Genomic DNA, 19,849 nt, shown 5'->3' with positions numbered 1-19,849 from the left:
AGTTGAGGGTTTTTGCCTCTACTATCCTGTCAGGCACTGAGTTCCAGACCCTGACAACCCTTTGGATGGATATCCTCTCTAATCCTTCTACCAATCACTTTAAATCCATGCTCTCTAGTCACCGACTTTTATGCTAAGTTTTGGCCCTTCTAATCCACTCTATCCAGACACCTCACAATTTTATACATCTCAATCAAATCTCCCCTCAACCTCCAGTGTTCGAAGGAGAATAATAATAATCCCAGCCTATCCAATCTTTCCTCATAGCTGCAGTTCTCCAGTCCTGACAACATCCTCGTAAATCTCTTCTTCCCTCTTTAATGCAATTACAGCCTTTTAGAAATATAGAAAACAGGAGCAGAAGGAGGCCATTCAGCCTTTTGAGCATACTCTACCATTCATTATGATCATGGCTGATCATCCAACTCATAGTCTAATCCTGCCCCCCCCCCCCAAATATCCTTTGATCCACTTTGCCCCAGGTGCTAAAGCTAGCTTCCTCTTGAAAACAGAGTGTTTTGGCCGCAACTGATTTCTGGGGTAGCGAATTCCATAGGCCGACCACACTCTGGGTGAAGAAATATCTTCTCATCTCAGTTCTAAATGGTCTACCCTGTATCCTCAGACTGTGACCCCTGCTTCTGGACACCTCCACCATTGGGAACATCCTTCTTGCATCTACCCTGCCTAGACCTAACAAACAAAGAACAGCACAGGAAGAGGCCCTTTGGCCCTCCAATCACATGTCCTATCTAGACCAACCGCCTGTATCCTTCTATACCCCGTCTGTTCATGTGTCTATATCGACAAGTCTTAAAGGTCGCCAACGTATCTGCCTCAACCACCTCACTTGGCAGTGCATTCCAGGCCACTACTACGTTCTGTGTAAAAAAAATAAAAATTCCCCGTTCATCTCCACTGAACCCATCCCCCCCCCTCACCTTGAACTTGTGCCCCCTTGTAATTGTCATTTACGCCCTGGGGAAAAATGCTTCAACTGTTCACCCAATCTATACTCCTCAGAATTTTATAAACTTCTATAACCCTCAGCCTCAGTCTTTTGAGGGATAACAATCCCAGCTTATTCAATCTCTCCTCATAGCTAATACCCTCCATATCCGGCAACATCCTGGTAAACCTTTTCTGTACTCTTTCCAAAGCCTCCACGTCCTTCTGGTAGTGTGGTGACCAGAATTGGACACAGTATTCCAAATGTGGCCTAACCAACGTTCCATATAACTAACATAATTTGCGAACTTTTATACTCGATACCCCGTCCGATGAAGGCAAGCATGCCATATGCTTTCTTTCCCACCATTTCCACCTGTGCTGCCACTTTTAAGGATCTGTGGACCTGTACGCCAGATCTCTCTGTGCCTATGCTCCTGATGATTCTGTCATTTATTTTATAGTTCCCACCTGAAATGGATCTACCAAAATGCATCACCTAGCATTTGTCCGGGTTAAATTCCATCTGCCATTTCTCCGCTCAATTTTGTAGCCTATCTTTCTCCTGCTGTATTCTCTGACAATCCATGTAGACAACATCCACAGCCCTTCCCTCGTCAATCATTTTTGTCACTTCCTGAAAAAACTCAATTAAATTAGTGAGACATGACCTCTCTCGTACAAAACCATGCTGTCTGTGCTAACAAGACCATTCACTTTCAAATGTGCATTGATCCTGGGCTGGATTCTCCGATCCCCGACGCTGAAATCAAGTTCGGTGACGGGGTGGAGAATCCCCGATGACAGCAAAATCGGGGGCAGCGCCGCTTTCGCAAACTCCGCCTGCTGAAAAGCAGCGTACTCTAGGAGTACGCCTTGCACCGTATCCACGCCCTCCTTACGTTGGCTGAGGCCCGCCTGCGATGCTCCATCCTCGAACGGCTGAGTTCTCGACGGAGTGGGGCATGTGTGGTTTCACCCGTCGGGAACTCAGCATGGCAGCTATGGACTCAGTCCAGCACTGCCACAGTCTGGGAGGGCCGATCCGCGAGCAGGGGGAGGCTTTATTCGGGGTTGGGGGCACTGTGGTGGGGCGGTCCAGGGCGTGCGAGCCGGCAGAAGTGGGGGGGGGGGGGGGGGGGGGGCTATTTTTGCGGACCGGTCAAGTAGCATCCGCCATGAATGGCCACAGACCAGGCAATTCTGCAGGCCATATCAGCAGCTAGAGCTGGGAACTCTACCCTGCCTGGCTGCTAGCCTCCCCGGAACAGGGAATCAGTGGCCATTTTGCGCCGGTTTTCCTGCCGTAAAACACCAACGTTTTCATGCCGGCGTGGGGACTTAGTCTCCAGAACGGAGAATCCAGCCCCCTATCTCTGAGAATCCTTTCCAACAATTTCACTATCACTGACGTCAAGCTCGCTGGCCTATAATTACCCGGGTTATCCTTGCTACCCTTCTTAAATAATGGGATAACATTGGCTATCCTCTGGGACCTCACCTGTGGCCAACGTGAAACAAAGATTTCTGTTGGAGGCTCAGCGATTTCATCCCTTGTCTCCCGCAGTAATCTGGGATAGTTGCCATCTGGCCCTGAGGATTTGTCTACCTTAATGCTTTTTAACACATTAACACTTCCTCCCTCGTAATAATGACTTGTTCTAAAGTGTTTATATGTCCCTCTGAGACACCACCATTCAATGTGTCCCTCTCCTTTGTGAATAACGATGCAAAATACTCATTAAGGATCTCACCTACCTCCTTTGATTCTATGCATAGTTTCCCTTCCTTGTCCCTGAGTGGACCAACTCTTTCTCTAGCTACCCTCTTGTTCCTAATATACGTATAAAATGCCTTTGGATTCTCCTTAACCTGTCTGCCAAGGACATTTTGTGACCCCTTTTTGCCCTCCCAACTCCCTGTTTGTGCTCTTTTCTACGTTCCCTATAATTTTCAAGTACTTCATCTGTTTTTAGTTGCCGATACTTCATGTATTCATCCTTTTTCTTTTTGACTAAACTTGCAATTTCCCTGGTAATCCACCGTTCCTGAATCCTGACTTTCCTGTCTTTCGTTTTCATCGGCACATGCCTGTCCTGTACTCCCATCAGCTGTTCCTTAAAAGACTCCCACATGCCAAATGTGGATTTACCCTCAAACAGCCTCTCCCAAACAACAGCCTCTAAATCCTGCCTAATCTGGTTATAGTTAACCTTCCTCCAATTTAGCACCTTAACCCGAGGACAACACTCGTCCTTTTCCATGAGTATCCTAAAGCTTACGGAATTGTGGTCACTTTTTGCCACATGTTCCCCCACTGCCACTTTGATGACCTTGCCGGGCTCGTTTCCTAGTACTGGGTCCAGTATAGCCCTCTCTCTAGTCTGACTATCCACATATTGTTCCAAAAAACCTTCCTGGACACACTTAACAAATTCCTCACAACCAACCCCTAGCCCTAAGGGATTTCCAGTCAATCTGAGGAAAATTAAAGTCTCCCACTACAACGACCCTATTATTTCTACATCTATCCAGAATCTGCTTGCATATCTGTTCTTCAACTTCCCGTGGGCTGTTGGGAGGCCTGTAGTACACCCCCATCATAGTGACTGCCCCCTTCTTGTTTCTGAGTTCTGCCCACAGTGTCTCGTTACTTGATTCTTTCAGGGTGTCCTCCCTCTGTACAGCTGTAATATGTTCTCGAATCAGTATTGGAACTCCCCACCTCTTTTGTCTTCCCCTCTGTCAGATAAAACACCTATATCCCGGAATATTTAGCTGACAATCCTGTCCCTTTTTTAACCAAGTCTCCTTTACCGCAACCGCATCCAAGTTCCATGCATGAATCAAGGCTCTAAGTTCATCTGTCTTACCTTTTATACTCCGTGCATTGAAGCAGATACACTCCAGGCCCACTGGGTTCGACCTCCCACAGCCTGCCCTTCCTCTTAGCCAGCCTGGCCCTGGTACCATGCTCAACCCCAGTCTCCACACTTGCTTGCTTACTGTTCTGATTCCCATCCCCCTGCCACATTAGTTTAAACCCACCCGAACCATACTAACAAACCTCCCAGACAGGATATTGGTGCCTCTCCAGTTCAGGTGTAACCTGTCGTTCTTGTACAGGTCCCACCTTCCCTGGAAGACATCTCAATGATCATAAAAACTGAAGCCCTCCCACCAGTTCTTTAGCCACGTGTTCAACTATCTCCCAGTTCCTATCCTCGGTAGCACGTGCGGGGGGTAACCCTGAGACTACAACCCTAGAGGTCCTGCTTTTTAATCTTCTACCTAACTCCCTAAATTGACATTGCAGGACCTCGCTACTCTTTCTATCTATGCCATTTGTGCCAATGTGGACAATGAGCTCTGGCTGATTTCCCTCCCTTTTTAGGATGCTTTGTACCCGCTCAGAGACATTCAGGACCCTGGCACCAGGGAGGCAAACTACCATTTTGGAGTCCCTTTTGCGGCCACAGAAGCGCTTATCTGTGACCCTGACTATTGAATCCCCTACTACTATTGCTTTGCTACGCTTTGTACTCCCGGTCTGTTCAGCAGGGCTAGCCGTGGTGCCTTCGCTCCGGCCACTGTTGCTGCTACCCCTGATGGACCTTCGCACTCGTCAGTATCCAAAACGGCATACTTGTTAGATAGGGGGACAGCCATAGGGGACCCCTGCACTGACTGCCTACCTTGTCTGGCGGTCACCCATCTATCTTCCTGTACCTTGGGTGTGACCACATCTCTGTAGCTATTATCTATAACAATTTCAGCTAATTGTATGCTCCTCAGTGCTTTCAGCTGCTGCTCTAACCAATCCATGTGTTCGATGAGCTTCTGCAACTGAATGTACTTCCCACAGATGTAGTCCTCAGTAATACTTGAGAAGTGTCCACGATGCCCCACATCGTGCAGGAATAGCACCCAGCCCCACCAATTGACATATCTCTCCCTCTATTGGTTGATAGATTAAAAAGTAAATACTAGTTAGGCCCTTAAGAAAAATTTAGTGCTGCTGCTTTCACGAATAGGCCCCCAAAAAGTAATGTGTCTCCTGGTTAGTACAGGTTGGTATAAAATGTTAAATTTAGCTTGCTACCCTCTAGTAAGTGTGAGAAGAGAAGAAAACTCTTACTGTCTAAAATGTAGCTCAAAATCTACTCCGATGAGCCTAAGAATGAAAGGGTTAAGGACACGAGTCACCTGATTTATAGAGTCACCTGATTTATAGACAATGAATCAGGAGGTGCTCTCTCTTTTGAAAGTCTGATGTCTGCAGAAGGTTCACCTGGCGCTCACTTATCGGTTGCTAGGCTCCGCCCTCTGGACACTGCTCCCCCGATTCCCGGCAGCTCCTGCGGTTCCTGTAAAGGTAAATTCCCGAGCGAGACTAGCTGTTCGAATTTTATAAGTTTCTGTGAGACCCCCCCTCATTCTTCTGAACTCCAGCGAATACAATCGCAACCGACTTGATCTCTCCCTGTACATCAGTCCTGTCATGCCAGGAATCTGTCTGGTAAACCTTCTCTGCAGTCCCTCTATAGCAAGAACATCCTTCCTCAGATAAGGAAAGCAAAACTGCACATAGTGTTCCAGGGCCTCACCAAGGCCCTGTATAATTGTAGCAAGACATCACTGCTCCTGTACTTGAAGCCTCTCGCAATGAAGGCCAAATACCATGTTCCTTCTTTACTGCCTGCTGTACCTGCATGCTTACCTTCAGTGACTGGTGTACAAGGATACCCAGGTTGTCTTGTTGCACATTCCCCTTTCATAATTTATGGCCATTCAGATAATAATCTAACTCCTGTTTTTACTACCAAAGTGAATAACCTCACATTTATCCAAATTACACAGCATCTACCATTCATTTACCCACTCACTCAACCAGTCCAAAACACACTGAAGGATTCCTGCATCCTCCTCATAACTCACCCTCCCACCCAACTTTTGTGCCCTCTGCAAATTTGGAGATATTACATTTAGTTCCCTCATCTAAATCATTAACATATTGTGACTAGTCCCATTTGACACTTTTCTGCCCATCTGACCAGTCCATTGATATCTTTCTGCAGACTTCAAAAATCTTCCTCGCCATCACCCACACGACCAATTTTTATGTCATCTGTAAACATCTTGATAATTTCCCCTACATTTATGTTCAAATCATTAATATGTACCACCAAAGCAGGGGACCTAGTTCTGAACCTGATGGAACTCCACTGGAAACAGCCTGAAAAATATCTTATCACCAATTACCCTTTGTTTTCTGCTATTGAGCCAATTTTGCACCTAGCTTGTTACATTCACCTGGATCCCATTAACTTGAACTTTTTAACCAGTCTGTCACATGGGACCTTTCAAACGCCTTGCTAAAATCCATGCAGATCACATCAACAGCACTACTTTCATCAATCCTCCTTGTTACTTCCTCAAAAAATTAAATCAAATGTAATAATAATCTTTATTAGTGTCACAAGTAGGCTTATATTACAGTGCAATGATGTTACTGTGAAAATCCCCTAGGCGCCACACTCCGGCACCTGTTCGGGTACACTGAGGGAGAATTCAGAATGTCCACTTCACCTAGGCACGCCTTTTGGGACTTATGGGCGGAAACTGGGCCACCTGGAGGAAACCCACGCAGACACGGGGAGAAGGTGCAGACTCTGCACAGGCGAACCCAGGTCCCTGGCGCTGTGAAGCAATAGCACTAACCACTGTACTACCGTGCCGCCCATCAAATGGGACATAAGACTGGGACAGACAAATTTTTGGTCTCAGAGCCTCAGGTATATGTGGAGTGAGTGGGAAGTAGAGTTAAGGCAGAGGTTCAGCTATGCTCGTATTGAATGGTGGATCAGGCTAGGTGGATTCTATCATCTTCTTCTATTTCTTAGGCTCTCAGTGGGCTAGACAGCGAGTTTGTGATGCAGAACAAGGCCAGCAGCGTGCGTTCAATTCCCGTACCAGCTGAGAATTCTGAATTGTCCCTCTGTACCTGAACAGGTGCCGGAATGTGGCGACTAGGGGCTTTTCTCAGTAACTTAATTACAGTGTTAATGTAAGCCTACTTGTTACAATAAAGATTACCCTTTTATGTTTTTTATTTGGGTGCAGAATTTAACATAAGGAATGAGAGACAGAAAATACACAAACTGTGTGTTGGAGGAAGCCAAAGTTTGTTTCCCGAGGACGTTTTGGATCAATATATCAGGAGATAAGATATTTCACTCTGATCTAATTTATAAATAATATAGCTAATAAATATATTAGCAGGAACATTTCCTGGAACTTGAAACTATGCAAGCTAACTGGAAAGTGTAAAATTAAAGCCAGCAAAGATTTAAAATCTTTTGGTTCCAGGATAGGATGAGTTTCTTCTTGTTCACCCCAATTGTATATTTGGTCATACGAATTTTGTTTATATAATGTTGTCATCATATATTTTCAGAATGTGGCTCAAACCCATTTGCTTAGTGACCTTATGCATGAGATGAAGGAAAAGGGCACAAAATTGAAGATCTGTCCACCCACTGAGACAAATTTGGTAAGTGAATAAACTTGCTGTGCCACTTCCTACTTTTCAATATCGTACATAGATTACTGAAGTTGAAGTAAGCTAGATTCACCGTTCTGGGGAAAGGACATGGTGCAAAACACCTAGTGACCATTTATTGACTTGGTGTGCATAATCAACTGGGACCAAATTATCTTTGCTTTTAATGCTTTACCAAAACCATACATATATACCAGCTTGTTTCCCCACAGCTAAGAACTGCAACATCTATGAGGAGCATCCTTCCTTTGTCTTAATCTCTTTTTACATTAATTTGTTATTCCATAGAGTAGGAAGCAATTTTAAACAGATAACTCATTTTAAGTGTTAGTATTTTTAAAATAGAATTTCCAAATAACTGAGAGTAATCAAAGCTTAATTGTATTCAACTTTTATTAATGTAATCATTGTTGAAATTTAGAAAATAAATTCTTAATTGTTTTGTTATTGTTACTTTGGGATGTTGAATTATTTTCAGTATTGATTGATCAAAATCTTTAGCTTTCTTGATTGTTGTCCACTTTCTTGTAGTTTTCATGCTTTGCATCATTTTAGTGCTAACTCATACCTTCCAAGATGTAGATCTCAAATCAATCAATGACCGTTAATCATTGCAATCAATGCAGCAAACTTTACCTAATGGTGAATGGCCCTGAAAAATAACTGCCTTGATACAAGCTAACTAGGATATATTCTGTGCTATTCAGGAGAAAATGCAGAAAAAGAGCCTGTGGAAAACTACCTATCCCATCACAATGAAATTCCACTGGAACCTTGGTATTAAACCTTATTATGCATGACTTTGGCGCATTTTATCAGATGCTACTTACAGCCAAAGATCTAAGTCAATGCCAACAAACCATGTTTCTGGAGCTACAAATCAGGAGGCTGCTTGACCATGCACAACTCGGGCTCTCGATGTCAACTTACAATTGTTTGCAAAAATAAAATACTATGAATGCTGGAAATCCTAACTAAAAACAGAAAATGCTAAAATACTTAATAGGTCAGGTAGCATCTGTGGAGAGAGAAACAGAGTTAATGTTTCGGGTCAATATTTTTTCATCAGAACTGGGAGAAGTCAGAAATGTAATAGGACTTAAGGAAGTGGAAGTGAGGAGGGGAAAGAACAGAGAGAAGATCCGTGATTGAGTTAAGACAGGAAATATTAAATGACAAATGTATATCGTGCGGAGGTGTGGATGACAGAATATTGAACAGCTGATGCCCTGAAACCAAAATGAGGGGAAAACATGACGAAAACTAAAACCATTTAGAGTAAGAGCAGAGATTATGATGTAAAATTGTTGAACTCATTGTTTAGTCTTGAAAGCTGTGAAATGCCTAATTGCATACGTTGAGCTTAATTGGAACACTGAAGGAGACCAAGGTCCAATGGGTCAATGTGAGAGCAAGGTGGAGAATAAAAATAACTGGAAGCTGCCCATCACGCTTGCGCACTGAGTGGATCTGTCCCACAAAGCATTCACCCAATCAATTGAAAGACATGTATGTAATTCATTGCTTCATCCCAAGGTATGTTTTGGACCGTGAATGGTGAGGAGAAAAAAGGTCAAAAAGCAGATGTTCTTTCTGCTGTGCTAGCATGGAAAGATGGGCTATTGGTCATCAACCTGAAGTGTTAACTTGTTCCTCTCTTGACAAATGCTGCCTGACCTGCTGAGGATTTCAAGTATTTTTTGACAATAGTTTGTACTTCTTTCAATCACCTTTCATGACCTCAGGATGTGAGTGGAAGCAAATCTTTTTGAGTTTATTACAGATCTGAATCCATTCTTGATGCACTTCCTACAACTGTTGGGTGTGGGCAGGTGTTGAGATGATGTTTGGCTTGTTGCTGTGTTTTGGTTTGTTTGTCAGAACTATCCTCCTTGGAATCTCCACTTTTATAGCAGGAGGTTGTTCATTGAGAAGATGCCATCAATCCTCGGCTGTTAAATTATTTGTTTCCTTATTATTCCCACCACTGGAATTCAGTCAGCAAATTTCCCATCTACAGGAGCCATCCTGAAATTGCGCGTCTCTGACCTTTGAATGCAAGGTAGAGAATTATCTGCTGAGCTGCATCTGTTCTACTAGCGGGTCAAATATTTTTGACATGTTCATGTTAGGATGGTTCAGAGATTAAATATTGCAGCTCAGGAAGATCATGCACTCCAAGTTTATCAAAGATCTGATTCTAAAACCTTTCCAGATTTTGATACCTGCCCTCCTTTATGCTGTTGGCATAAAAGTCTGAGCTGATATGTGTAAGCAGTCTAGGGTATTAACCAAGATGGGTAAAACCTAATAATTCTGATTGCATTTGACCCTTTTATGATATTAGGTGTAATGCAAAGGAGCACCACTCTCTTTGCATGAGAGTGTCAAAACTAAACCCTGACAAACTTAGCAGACAGGCTTAAAAGTAGACATGTCTCCAGGTCTGGATGAATTGTGTCCCAGGATGCTGTGCGAGGCGAGGGAGGAGATTTCCGGGCTCTGACCCAAATTTTTATTTCCTCCCTGGCCAAGGGGGAGGTGCCAGAAGACAGGAGAAAAGCTAATGTGGTCCCACTATTTAAGAAAGGTTGTAAAGATAAGCCAGGGAACTACAGACCAGTGAATATCATATCCGTGTAGAGAAACAATTGGAGAACATTCTGAAAGAGAGATCTATCTCCACATGGAGAGGCAAGATTTGATCATGAATAGTCAACATGGCTTTGTCATGCCTGACAAATTTGATTGAATATTTTGTGCATGTGACGAGGTGTGTAGATGAGGGTAGTGCTGTTGATGTACTTGTTACATGGATTTCAGCAAAGTCTTTGACAAGGTCTCACATGGGAAGCTGTAAAGAAGACAAATGCACATGAGATACAGGGTAATTTGATAAAGTGGATTCATAGTTGGCTTAGCGACAGAGGGTGATGACAGACGGCTGCTTTAATGACTAGAAACCAGTGTCCAGTGGTGTACCACAGAGATCTGTGCTGGGTCCCCTATTGTTTGCCATTTACATAAACGATATGGATGACTGTGGAGGGTAGGATCAGTAAGTTTGCGGATGAGACAAAGATTGGCTGGGTGGTTAACAGTGAGATTGAGTATCTTGTATTACAGGAGGATAGAAATGGAATGGTCAAATGGGCAGAAATGTGGCAGCTGGAATTTAACCCTGAAAAGTGTGAGGTGATATACTTTGAAAGGAGTAATTTGGCAAGGAAGTATTCAATAAATGGCCTGACACTGGGATGTTCTGAGGAAAAAAGGAATCTTGGCGAGTTTGTCCATCGATCTCTGAAGACAGAAGGGAAGGTTAATAAGATGGGGAAAAAGGCAAATGGGACACTTGCCTTTATCAATCGAGGCATAGGTTACAAAAGCAGCTGGAGTACTATGTGCAGTTCTAATTGCCACATTATAGGAAGGATATGATTGCACTGGAGGGGATTCAAAGAATGTTGCCTGGGATGGAAAATTTAAGTTATAAGGAGAGGTTGGATAGAAGACTTGAGGGGCGACCTGATCGAGATGTACAAGATTATGAGGGGCATGGACAAGGTGAATAGGGAGCAGCTGTTCCATTTAGTTAAAGGGTCAGTCACAAGGGGACACAAGTTCACGGTGAGGGGCAGGAGGTTTAGGGTGGATTTGAGGAATAACATTTTTACCCAGAGGGTGGTGACGGTCTGGAATGCACTGCCTGAGAGGGTGCCCTAACAGTTGTCCATACAGGTCCCCACAGTTCCACCTTCCCAGGTTACCCATGTCCAGTAGCTCCTCTAGCATTGTGTGTCTCGGGATTCATGGGTATGCTGCCCCCCCCCCCCCCCCCCCCCCATCTCCACCTCTTAAAGGTGGCGTCTAGAATGGCTGGTACAAACCTGTGGTTGCTGCAGATGGGGGCCGTGGTGGACATCTTGGTCAAGCCAAAGTGCTGTCTATCTAGTTCCAAGTTCGTAGCTTGACTTCCACCACTGAGCTTGTGAGTGTTTTGCTGGCAGGGATGGGAGCTCTGCCATGGCGAGGGCCGCAGGATCGTACCTGTACAGGATCTCTCCTACATCCTCACCCATTCGATGTCTGGCTCTTTCACCCATTCCCTCACTCTTTTCGCCGTGGCTGCCCAGTGATAGTATTATAGGTGTGGGAGGGCCTGTCCCCCCCCCCCCCCCCCCCCACACACACACACACACATGCCATAATTGTTTTATCTGTCATGTTAAAAAAGGCCTTGGGTATGTAGATCAGTATGGATCGGAAGAGGAATCTGGGCAGTACGTTCACCTTGATCGTCTTAGCCTTGGTCTGAAGGTGGACAAATCACCTGGATCAGATGGACTACACCCCAGGGTTCTAAAAGAGATAGCTGAGGAGATTGTGGAGGCACTGGTGCTGATCTTTCAGGAATCACGGGAGGCAGGGAGGCTCCCGGTGGCTAATGTAACACCGCTGTTTAGGGAGGGAGGCAGAAGACGAGAAATTATAGGCTGGTTAGCCTGACTTCGGTCATTGTTAAATTTTAGAGTCCATTATTAAAGATAAGATTGCAGAGTACTTGGAAGTGCATGATAAAACAGGACTGAGTCAGCACGGCTTCGTCAAGGGAAAGTCATGTCTGACAAATCTGTTGGAGTTCTTTGAGGAGGTAATAAGGAAGTTAGACAAAGGAGAACCAGTGGATATGATTTATTTAGATTTCCAGAAGGTCTTTGGTAAGGTGCCGCATAGTAGACTGTTAAATAAGTTAAGAGCCCATGGTGTTAAGGGTAAGATCCAGGCATGGATAGTGGATTGGCTGACTGGCAGAAGGCAGAGAGTGGGGATAAAGGAGTATTTTTCAGAATGGCAGCTGGTGACTAGTGGTGTGCCTCAGGGATCTGTGCTGGGACCACAACGTTTCGCATTAATGATCTGGAAGCAGGAACTGAAGTCACTGTTGCTAAGGTTGCAGATGATACAAAGATCTGTAGAGGGACAGGTAACATTGAGGAACCAGGGGGGTTGCAAAAGGACTTGGACGGGCTAGGAGAGTGGGCAAAGAAGTGGCAGATGGAATATAATGTGGAAAAATGTGAGGTTATGCACTTTGGAAGGAGGAATGGAGGCACAGACATTTTGTAAATGGGGAAATGCTTATGAAATCAGAAGTACGAAGGGACTTGGGTGTCCTTGTTCAAGATTCTCTTAAGGTTAACGTGCAGGTTCAGTCAGCAGGAAGATAAATGCAATGTTAGCATTCATGTTGAAAGGGCTAGAGTACAAGAGCAGGGCTGTACAAGGCTCTGGTCAGACCCCATTTGGAGTGTTCTGCGCAGTTTTGTGCCTCGTATCTAAGGAAGGATGTGCTGGCCTTGGAAAGGGTCGGAAGAAGTTCACAAGAATGATCCCTGGAATGAAGAACTTGTCGTATGAGGAACGGTTCAGGACTCTGGGTCTGTACTCGCTGGAGTTTAGAAGGATGAGGGGGATCTTATTGAAACTTACAGGGTACTACGAGGCCTGGAGTGGGCGTGGAGAGGATGTTTCCACTTGTAGGAAAACTCGAACCAGAGGACACAATCTCAGACTAAAGGGACAATCCTTTAAAACAGAGATGAGGAGGAATTTCTTCAGCCAGAGGGTGGTGAATGTGTGGAACTCTTTACTGCAGAAGGCAGTGGAGGCCAAATCACTGAGTGTCTTTAAGGCAGAGATAGATAGGTTCTTGCTTAGTAAGGGGATCAGGGGTTATGGGGAGAAGACAGGAGAATGGGGATGAGAAAAGTATCAGCCATGATTGAATGGCGAAGCAGACTCGATGGGCCAAGTGACCTAATTCTGCTCTTCTGTCTTATGGTCTGTACCCTCCCCGCCAGGGAGAGCGATAGCGTGTCCCATCTCTGTAGGTCCTCAGGTCCTTTTACTTCCTCAGCCAGACTGGTCAAGTTCCACTTGTGGAACCATGTCCAGTCATGAGCAATCTGGATCCCCTAGTAGCGGAATTTGCCTTGGGCTAGTTTGAATGATAGTCCCCCCAGCTCAACCCCTTCCCCGTCTTGGGTTCACAGGGAAGACTTCACTCTTGCTCAGGTTGCGTTTGTTGCCCAAGCAGACTCCAAACTCTCTCAGGAGCTTCATGATCCCTTCCATGCCGCACTTCGGGTCCGAGATGTAGAGAAGCAGGTCATCCGCATTGAATGAGATTCTGTGCTCTCTGTCTCCTCTTCGGATTCCCTTCCAACTTCTCGCCTTTTTGAGGGCGATCGTAATTGGCTCAATTGCCAGGCCAAGTCAGAGTGGAGACAGCGGGCTTCCCTGCCGTGCGCCTCTGGACAGCTGGAAGTATTCAGAGCTGTTGGTGTTGGTCCGTACTCTTGTCTTGGAGACGTTGTACAGGAGTTTCACCTATGAGGTGAACCCTGTCACCAGTCCAAATCGCTTTAGTACCTCGATGAGGTACTTCCACTCGACTATCGATGGCCTTCTCTGCGTCCAGGAAGATGATCACCTCTGGTGTTCTCTCCCCGGATGGGGTCATTATCACGTTCAGCAGTCGTCTGATGTTCGTTGTTCGTTGTCCACCCTTAACAAAACCCGTCTGGTCCTCTGCGATCACCTCTGGTATACAGATCTCCAGCCGCCTGGCCAGGACTTTTGCAAATATTTTCGCATCCACATTGAGCAGCAAAATGGGTCTGTATGATTCGCATTCCGTTGGGTCTTTCTCTTTTTTGGGTAACAGCGATATGGTGGCTTGTGTCAGTGTTGGAGGCAGGGTATCCCACGCTCGTGAGTCTGCGAACATTTCCCGCAAGTGCTGGGCCAGTGGCATCGCAAATTGTTTGTAGAAACCGCCGCAAACCCGTCAGCATGGAGCTGATGCTCTGCATGACCTCTCCCAGTAGCCCCCTCCCCCTATCGTCCCCAATGATTGGCATGACCAGTCTATCGAGGAACTGTTTCATCCCCGAGTCCCTGTCGGGGGCTTCGGAGGTGTACAGTCCCTGTCAGAAGGCCTCAAACGCTTTGTTGACCTTTTTATGGTTCGGCTACCAGTCTGCTTCCGCTATTCTTCACCTGCACTACTTCCCTCGTAGCTGCCTGCTTTCTCAGCTGGTGAGCCAGCAGGCGGTCAGCCTTGTCTCCGTGTCCGTAGAAGGTTCCCCCGTGTCTGGCGGAGTTGGTGCACTGTCTTCCTGGTGGATAGCATGTTAAAGGCCAATCTGTAGCTTTTTCCTCTCCGCCAGAGCTCGATGATCGGGGCCTCGGAATACCTTCTGTCGACCTCAAGAATGGAGTCGATCAGTTGCTGCTTAGCCGCACTTTCTTCGCTGTCTCTGTGTGCCTTATATGTAATAATTTCTCCTCTAATCACAGCTTTCTGTGCCTCCCAGAGGGTGAGACTTCTCCGTTCTGGTTGTTAGTAGATATACTCGTCTATGGCCTGTGATGTTTTCTGGCAGAAGACCTTGTCGGCCAAGAGGGTCGTGTCCAACCTCCATGTGGGGCGTTGGGCATGGCCCGTATCCAACCCCACATCCATGTAGTGTGGAGCGTGGCCAGAGATTATAATCACTGAGTAATCCGCTCTTACTATCTCTGGAAGCACCGATTTCCCCACTACAAAGAAGTCGATACGGATATCGACCTCGTGTACTTACGAGAAAAAAGAAAATTCCTTCTAACCTGAGTCCACAGCCCCCATCTGTTCCACAAATGTTCCCAGTTCACTACCCATGCCTGCCGTTTTCCCCGTCCTGGGGTTTGATCTGTCCGTCAGTGGGTCCTGTATACAGATAAAGAACACCCCCTCAGTTGGTGCGTATCAATGTCAGGGATTTCTGCCATGGTCGTCTCTACAAATTCCCTGTCATTCCAGTTGGGCACGTACACATTGACTAGGACCAGTGGTGCCCCGTCTCGGACACCCCTGACCTACGACGTACCGTCCCCTTTGGCCTGTAACCATCTTTGTTGCAGTGAACATTGTCCTCTTACTTATCAGCATGGATATCCCCTAGCCCTCGTTCCATAATTGAATGGTACGTATGTTTCACCCATCCCTTTCTTACCCAAAATCGATCCTTCTCCCTCAGGTGCATCTCTTGGAAGAAGACTATGTCAGCTTTCATACATTTCACGTGGGCGAAGACTCTTGATCTTTTCACTGGGCCATTAAGTCCCCAGGTGACTATTGTGATTGGGGGTGTGTGGGTTGTCCCATCCCTCCTGCGGGATCAACCATACTTGTGGATGCGCCCCTGCACTTCAGGGTTTCCCTTTGTGAGGGGGCCATCCAAAATGGCTGCGGTCACCATACTCACCATGATGTCAGGCCTCTGCGCTTTGTCCAGGACCACCCAACATGCCGCAAACTGTGTGTATGCCATGTAGGTGAACCCATGCACTCCCGAGTTTCCCTTTGCTCAAGAACCCTCCAAAGTGGCTACTTGCGGTGCCATCTTGCTCCACGTTTCTGAGAGGGACCTGCTGAAGCCAGTCTAGAGCCTCCCCATCGTTTTGTTCCCCCTACGAATTTGTTCCGTACCCCCCCCCTTCTGTTTACTCTCTGCTCTCTTTTCCCCCGCACTTGGTGTTGTGCCCCCCTACCCCATCAGATGCTCCCTTCCCAGTGGGAGATGTGCTGCGGCCCCCCTCTCACTCATGCCTTCTGGCAGTAGTTTTCCCGTGAGTGTGGTGGCCCCCCTCCAGGGTTGGTGTGACCCCTTTCTACGCCCACTTTGTTCTGACTCCTCCTCACCCTCTCCTGTGCACTGTTGCACTCGCCCCTTCTTTCTCCAAACTGATTATTTGTTCATAACGATGCAGCCCTTGCAAAATTATTCATTGGTCCTTCTCTGTTGCCTCTGTGCCTTTATTGCTGCCTCTCTCGCTGTCTGTCTGGACCATTCTTTTGGATGAACCCGTCCGCTTCTGCAGGGGCAGTAAAGTAATGTTGTTTTACCTGGTATGTTGCCCAGAGCCTGGCTGGGTACAGCAACCCAAATTTAATTTTGTTTTTGTACAGGGCCAATTTTGCCTTATTACATGCCCTGCGCTTTGCCAGGTCCACCCCAATGTCCTGGTAGACTTTGATTTTGTGTCCTTCCCAGTTGCAAACCTTTGTATGTCTGACCCAGCGAAGGATCCTTTCCTGGTTCTGGTATTTGTGCAGCTTGGCAATGACCACTCGTGGCTGCTTCCTCGCCATGCGTTTTGGCCGGAGCGACCTGTGAGCCCTTTTAATCTCCAGCGGCTGTCTCTCCAAACTAGGTTACCTAGCATTTGGCCCACGTAGTCAGTCTGATGTTCTGCCACATCAACCGATTTTCTTGGTCCTCCACCATTTCTTTTAGGCTCCCCTGAATCACCACCGTAGTCTTAATTTCAGACCCCAGGTCAATAATTTGGTCGCTCTGGTCTGGCGAGGCTTTCTCAAGCTCCTTAATCGTGCTCCCCGGGCCTCCAAATTTTTCCCTATACTGTTGAGAGCATCCTGCATGGTGGCCAGCGACTCTGCCACTGCCACCTTGACTGCTGCCTTTATTTCAGCCTTAATATCGTCTCTCATCTCCTTAAGTTCCCTGGTGAGGAACGTCCTCCATCCATCACCTGGGTGGGCGGGGGGGGGCTCATTTTTCAGGTTGCTGGTCTCCCCCTCTCGGGGGTGGCTTGGGGATCCCTCGCCTCGTGGGTCAACTTGCTCCTGTCCCTTGCCGCAGTTTTTGGTGTCTCTGCAGCCTCTTGAGCTGCTGCTTCCTGGCATCCTTGCTGTATTTTTATTGTTCAGGGTGAGGGGATGTTGTAGTCTGATTTTGTGGGCTAAATTCGACTAAAAGTGCCTATTAATCTGTCTTTTGGAGGAGAACTACCTGATTTTATAATAATCTTTATTGTCACAAGTAGGCTTACATTAACACTGCAATGAAGTTTCTGTGAAAATCCCCTAGTCCCCACATTCCGGCACCTGTTCGGTTCCACGGAGCGAGAATTCAGAATGTCCAAATTACCTAACAGAATGTCTTTCGGGACTTTTGGGAGGAAACTGGAGCCCTTGGAGGAAACCTACGCAGGCACAGGGAGAACGTGCAGACTCCGCACATAGTGGCCCAAGCCACTGTGTTACCGTGTCGCCTAAATTGTGAGACTACTCAGCACATCCCCGTCACCGGAAGTCGTGAAACGAGAAATTCTGAACGGTGCGTTTGCTTTTATTGCTAGGGATTTAAGTAAAATATAAATAAGTCTTACTGCAATAATGTAAGACCTTGCTAAGGGCCTGGATGTCATGGCACGCATATGCCCCATGAAATAGAGTGTGAGAGAGGCTCGTAACGTCATCACGCTGCATCACAACAGAGATTTAGCTGGGTTCAGGCAATCCACCAATGTCAATTATAGGGCCAATTGAGGCACTTAAGTAGGCAATGGACTGCAATTTCAAGAGGTTTGTTAATTTTTACAGTCGGTGCACGGGCTGAATGGACAAGTGGGGAATGCACAATTACACTTTCTAAATCCAGGGCAGGATGTAAGGCTGAGGATGGAGCCAGGAATGTCGGTGTAGGAGTATAAGATTCTTATGTAAGTCTGAGTTTTCTCTGTAAACTATATTATTCATAACTTGTGTAAGTAAGGAGGCTTCTGTTCTTAAAAGAGGCATTTACAGACTGGCCACAGCACAATCCGCCCCTTAGAGGTAGGAATAGACCAGGGAATTACAGACCAGTCAGTCTAACCCTGGTGATGGGGAGATTACTAGAAATAATTCTGAGGGACAGAGTATATCTGCACTTGGATCAACATGGATTAATCGGGGATAGTCAGCATGGATTTGTTAAGGGAAGGTCAAATTTAATCTTATTTTTTGAGGAGGTAATTAGGAGTATTGATGAGGGTAATGCATTTGATGTAGTCTATATGGGCTTCAGCAAGGTTCCTCATGGCAGACTGACCAAGCGAAAAAAGACCCATGAGATCCAAAGCACAGTGGCATGTTGGATCTAAAATTAGGCAGAAAGTAGAGGTTGATGGTAGAGAGATGTTTTTGTGACTAAGTCCATTTCCAGCAGGGTTCTGCAGGCCTCGGTGCTGGACACTTGCTATTTTTGTACATTAATGATTTGGACTTTACTATAGGTGTATGATCAAGAAGTTTGCGGATGACACGAAAACTGGTCGGGTGGTAAGTAGTGAAGGGTAGCCATAGACTGTAGGCGGATATCAATGGGCAGGTCAGGTGGACAGAGCAGTAGCAAATAGAATTCAACTTGGAAAAGTGCGAGGTTATGGACTTCGGTAGGGCTAACCAGGCAAAGGATTACACTATGAATGGCAGGACCCTGAAAAGTACGGAAGATCAGAGAGACCTTGGAGTGCATTTCCACAGACCACTGAAGGTGGTAGCCCAAGTAGATAAGATGGTTAAAAAGGAACATGGGAGACTTGTCTTTATTAGCCAAGAGCAGGAAGATCATGCTGGGGCTACAATGCTTGTTGGGCCACAACTGGAGTACTGCGTGCAGTTCTGGCCACCACATCATATGAAGGATGTGATTGCACTGGTGAGGATGCAGAGGAGATTTACTAGAATGCTGTTTGGGCTGGCAGGTCTGAGCTATAAGGAAAGATTGGATCGACTGGGGATGTTTTCCTTAAAGCAGTGAAGGTTGAGAGGGGACCTGACAGAAGGGAGAGGTGTATAAGATTATGAGGGGAATACATAGGGTGGATAGGGAGGCACGTTTTCCATTAGTAGAGGGGTCACTAACCGGGGGCATAGATTTATGGTAAGAAGGAAAAGGAGGAACTTTTTTACCCAGAAGGGTGGTAGCCTGGAACACACTGCCTGAAAGGGTGGTTGAGCCAGAAACTCTCGTACCATTTAAGATGTATTTAGATATTCACTTGCGCAGCTATATCCTCCAGGGCTATGGGCAAGCACGGGGAAATGGAATTAGTGTCATCATCTTTGTTGACTGGTGTGAATACGATGGGCTGAGTGACTTCCTTTTATGCTGTAAACATCTATGAATCCATGGAGGCACCTGTCCTTTACCCTGACCCCATCCCCCTCTGCCAGGGCCGGCCCTCTTGGAGAATGGGTTTTATGCTGGGTGAGTTAATTAACAAGCTAGTGCATAATTGTGGTCAGCTGCTGGTCTCAAGTGGGATTGGAGTTTACATCTGCTTTGTGTGCACACACCAAGGGAAAAATTCAGGTCAAGACCTTCCTGGAATACAGTGTACAGGTTTGGCATCCTTATCTAAGGAAGGATATCCATGTATTAGCAGGAGTGCTGTGCAGTTCATTAAACTGATTCCTGAGATGAGTACCCTATGGGGAGAAAT

At 46.2% G+C, this 19,849-nt stretch overlaps 1 protein-coding gene across 10 annotated transcripts in view; it reads left to right on the top strand.

Moving 5' to 3' along the window:
• usp45 (ubiquitin specific peptidase 45) overlaps positions 1–19,849 on the top strand; it is a 362,553-nt gene that overhangs the window by 166,772 nt on the left and 175,932 nt on the right. For all 10 annotated transcript variants that reach the window (XR_011940756.1, XR_011940757.1, XM_072499597.1 and 7 more), the window contains one exon: positions 7,406–7,501. Coding sequence is in view for 8 of the 10 variants with exons in the window: in XM_072499597.1 (XP_072355698.1) it covers positions 7,406–7,501 (96 nt within the window). In the remaining 2 variants the exon portion in view is untranslated. The remainder of the gene's footprint in view (positions 1–7,405; positions 7,502–19,849) is intronic.

The sequence above is a fragment of the Scyliorhinus torazame genome, chromosome 4, assembly GCF_047496885.1.
Source record: "Scyliorhinus torazame isolate Kashiwa2021f chromosome 4, sScyTor2.1, whole genome shotgun sequence".
Classification (NCBI taxonomy): domain Eukaryota; kingdom Metazoa; phylum Chordata; class Chondrichthyes; order Carcharhiniformes; family Scyliorhinidae; genus Scyliorhinus; species Scyliorhinus torazame.
The sequence above is the reverse complement of the archived record's forward strand: the minus strand, read 5'-3'. Positions and strand labels throughout refer to the sequence as shown.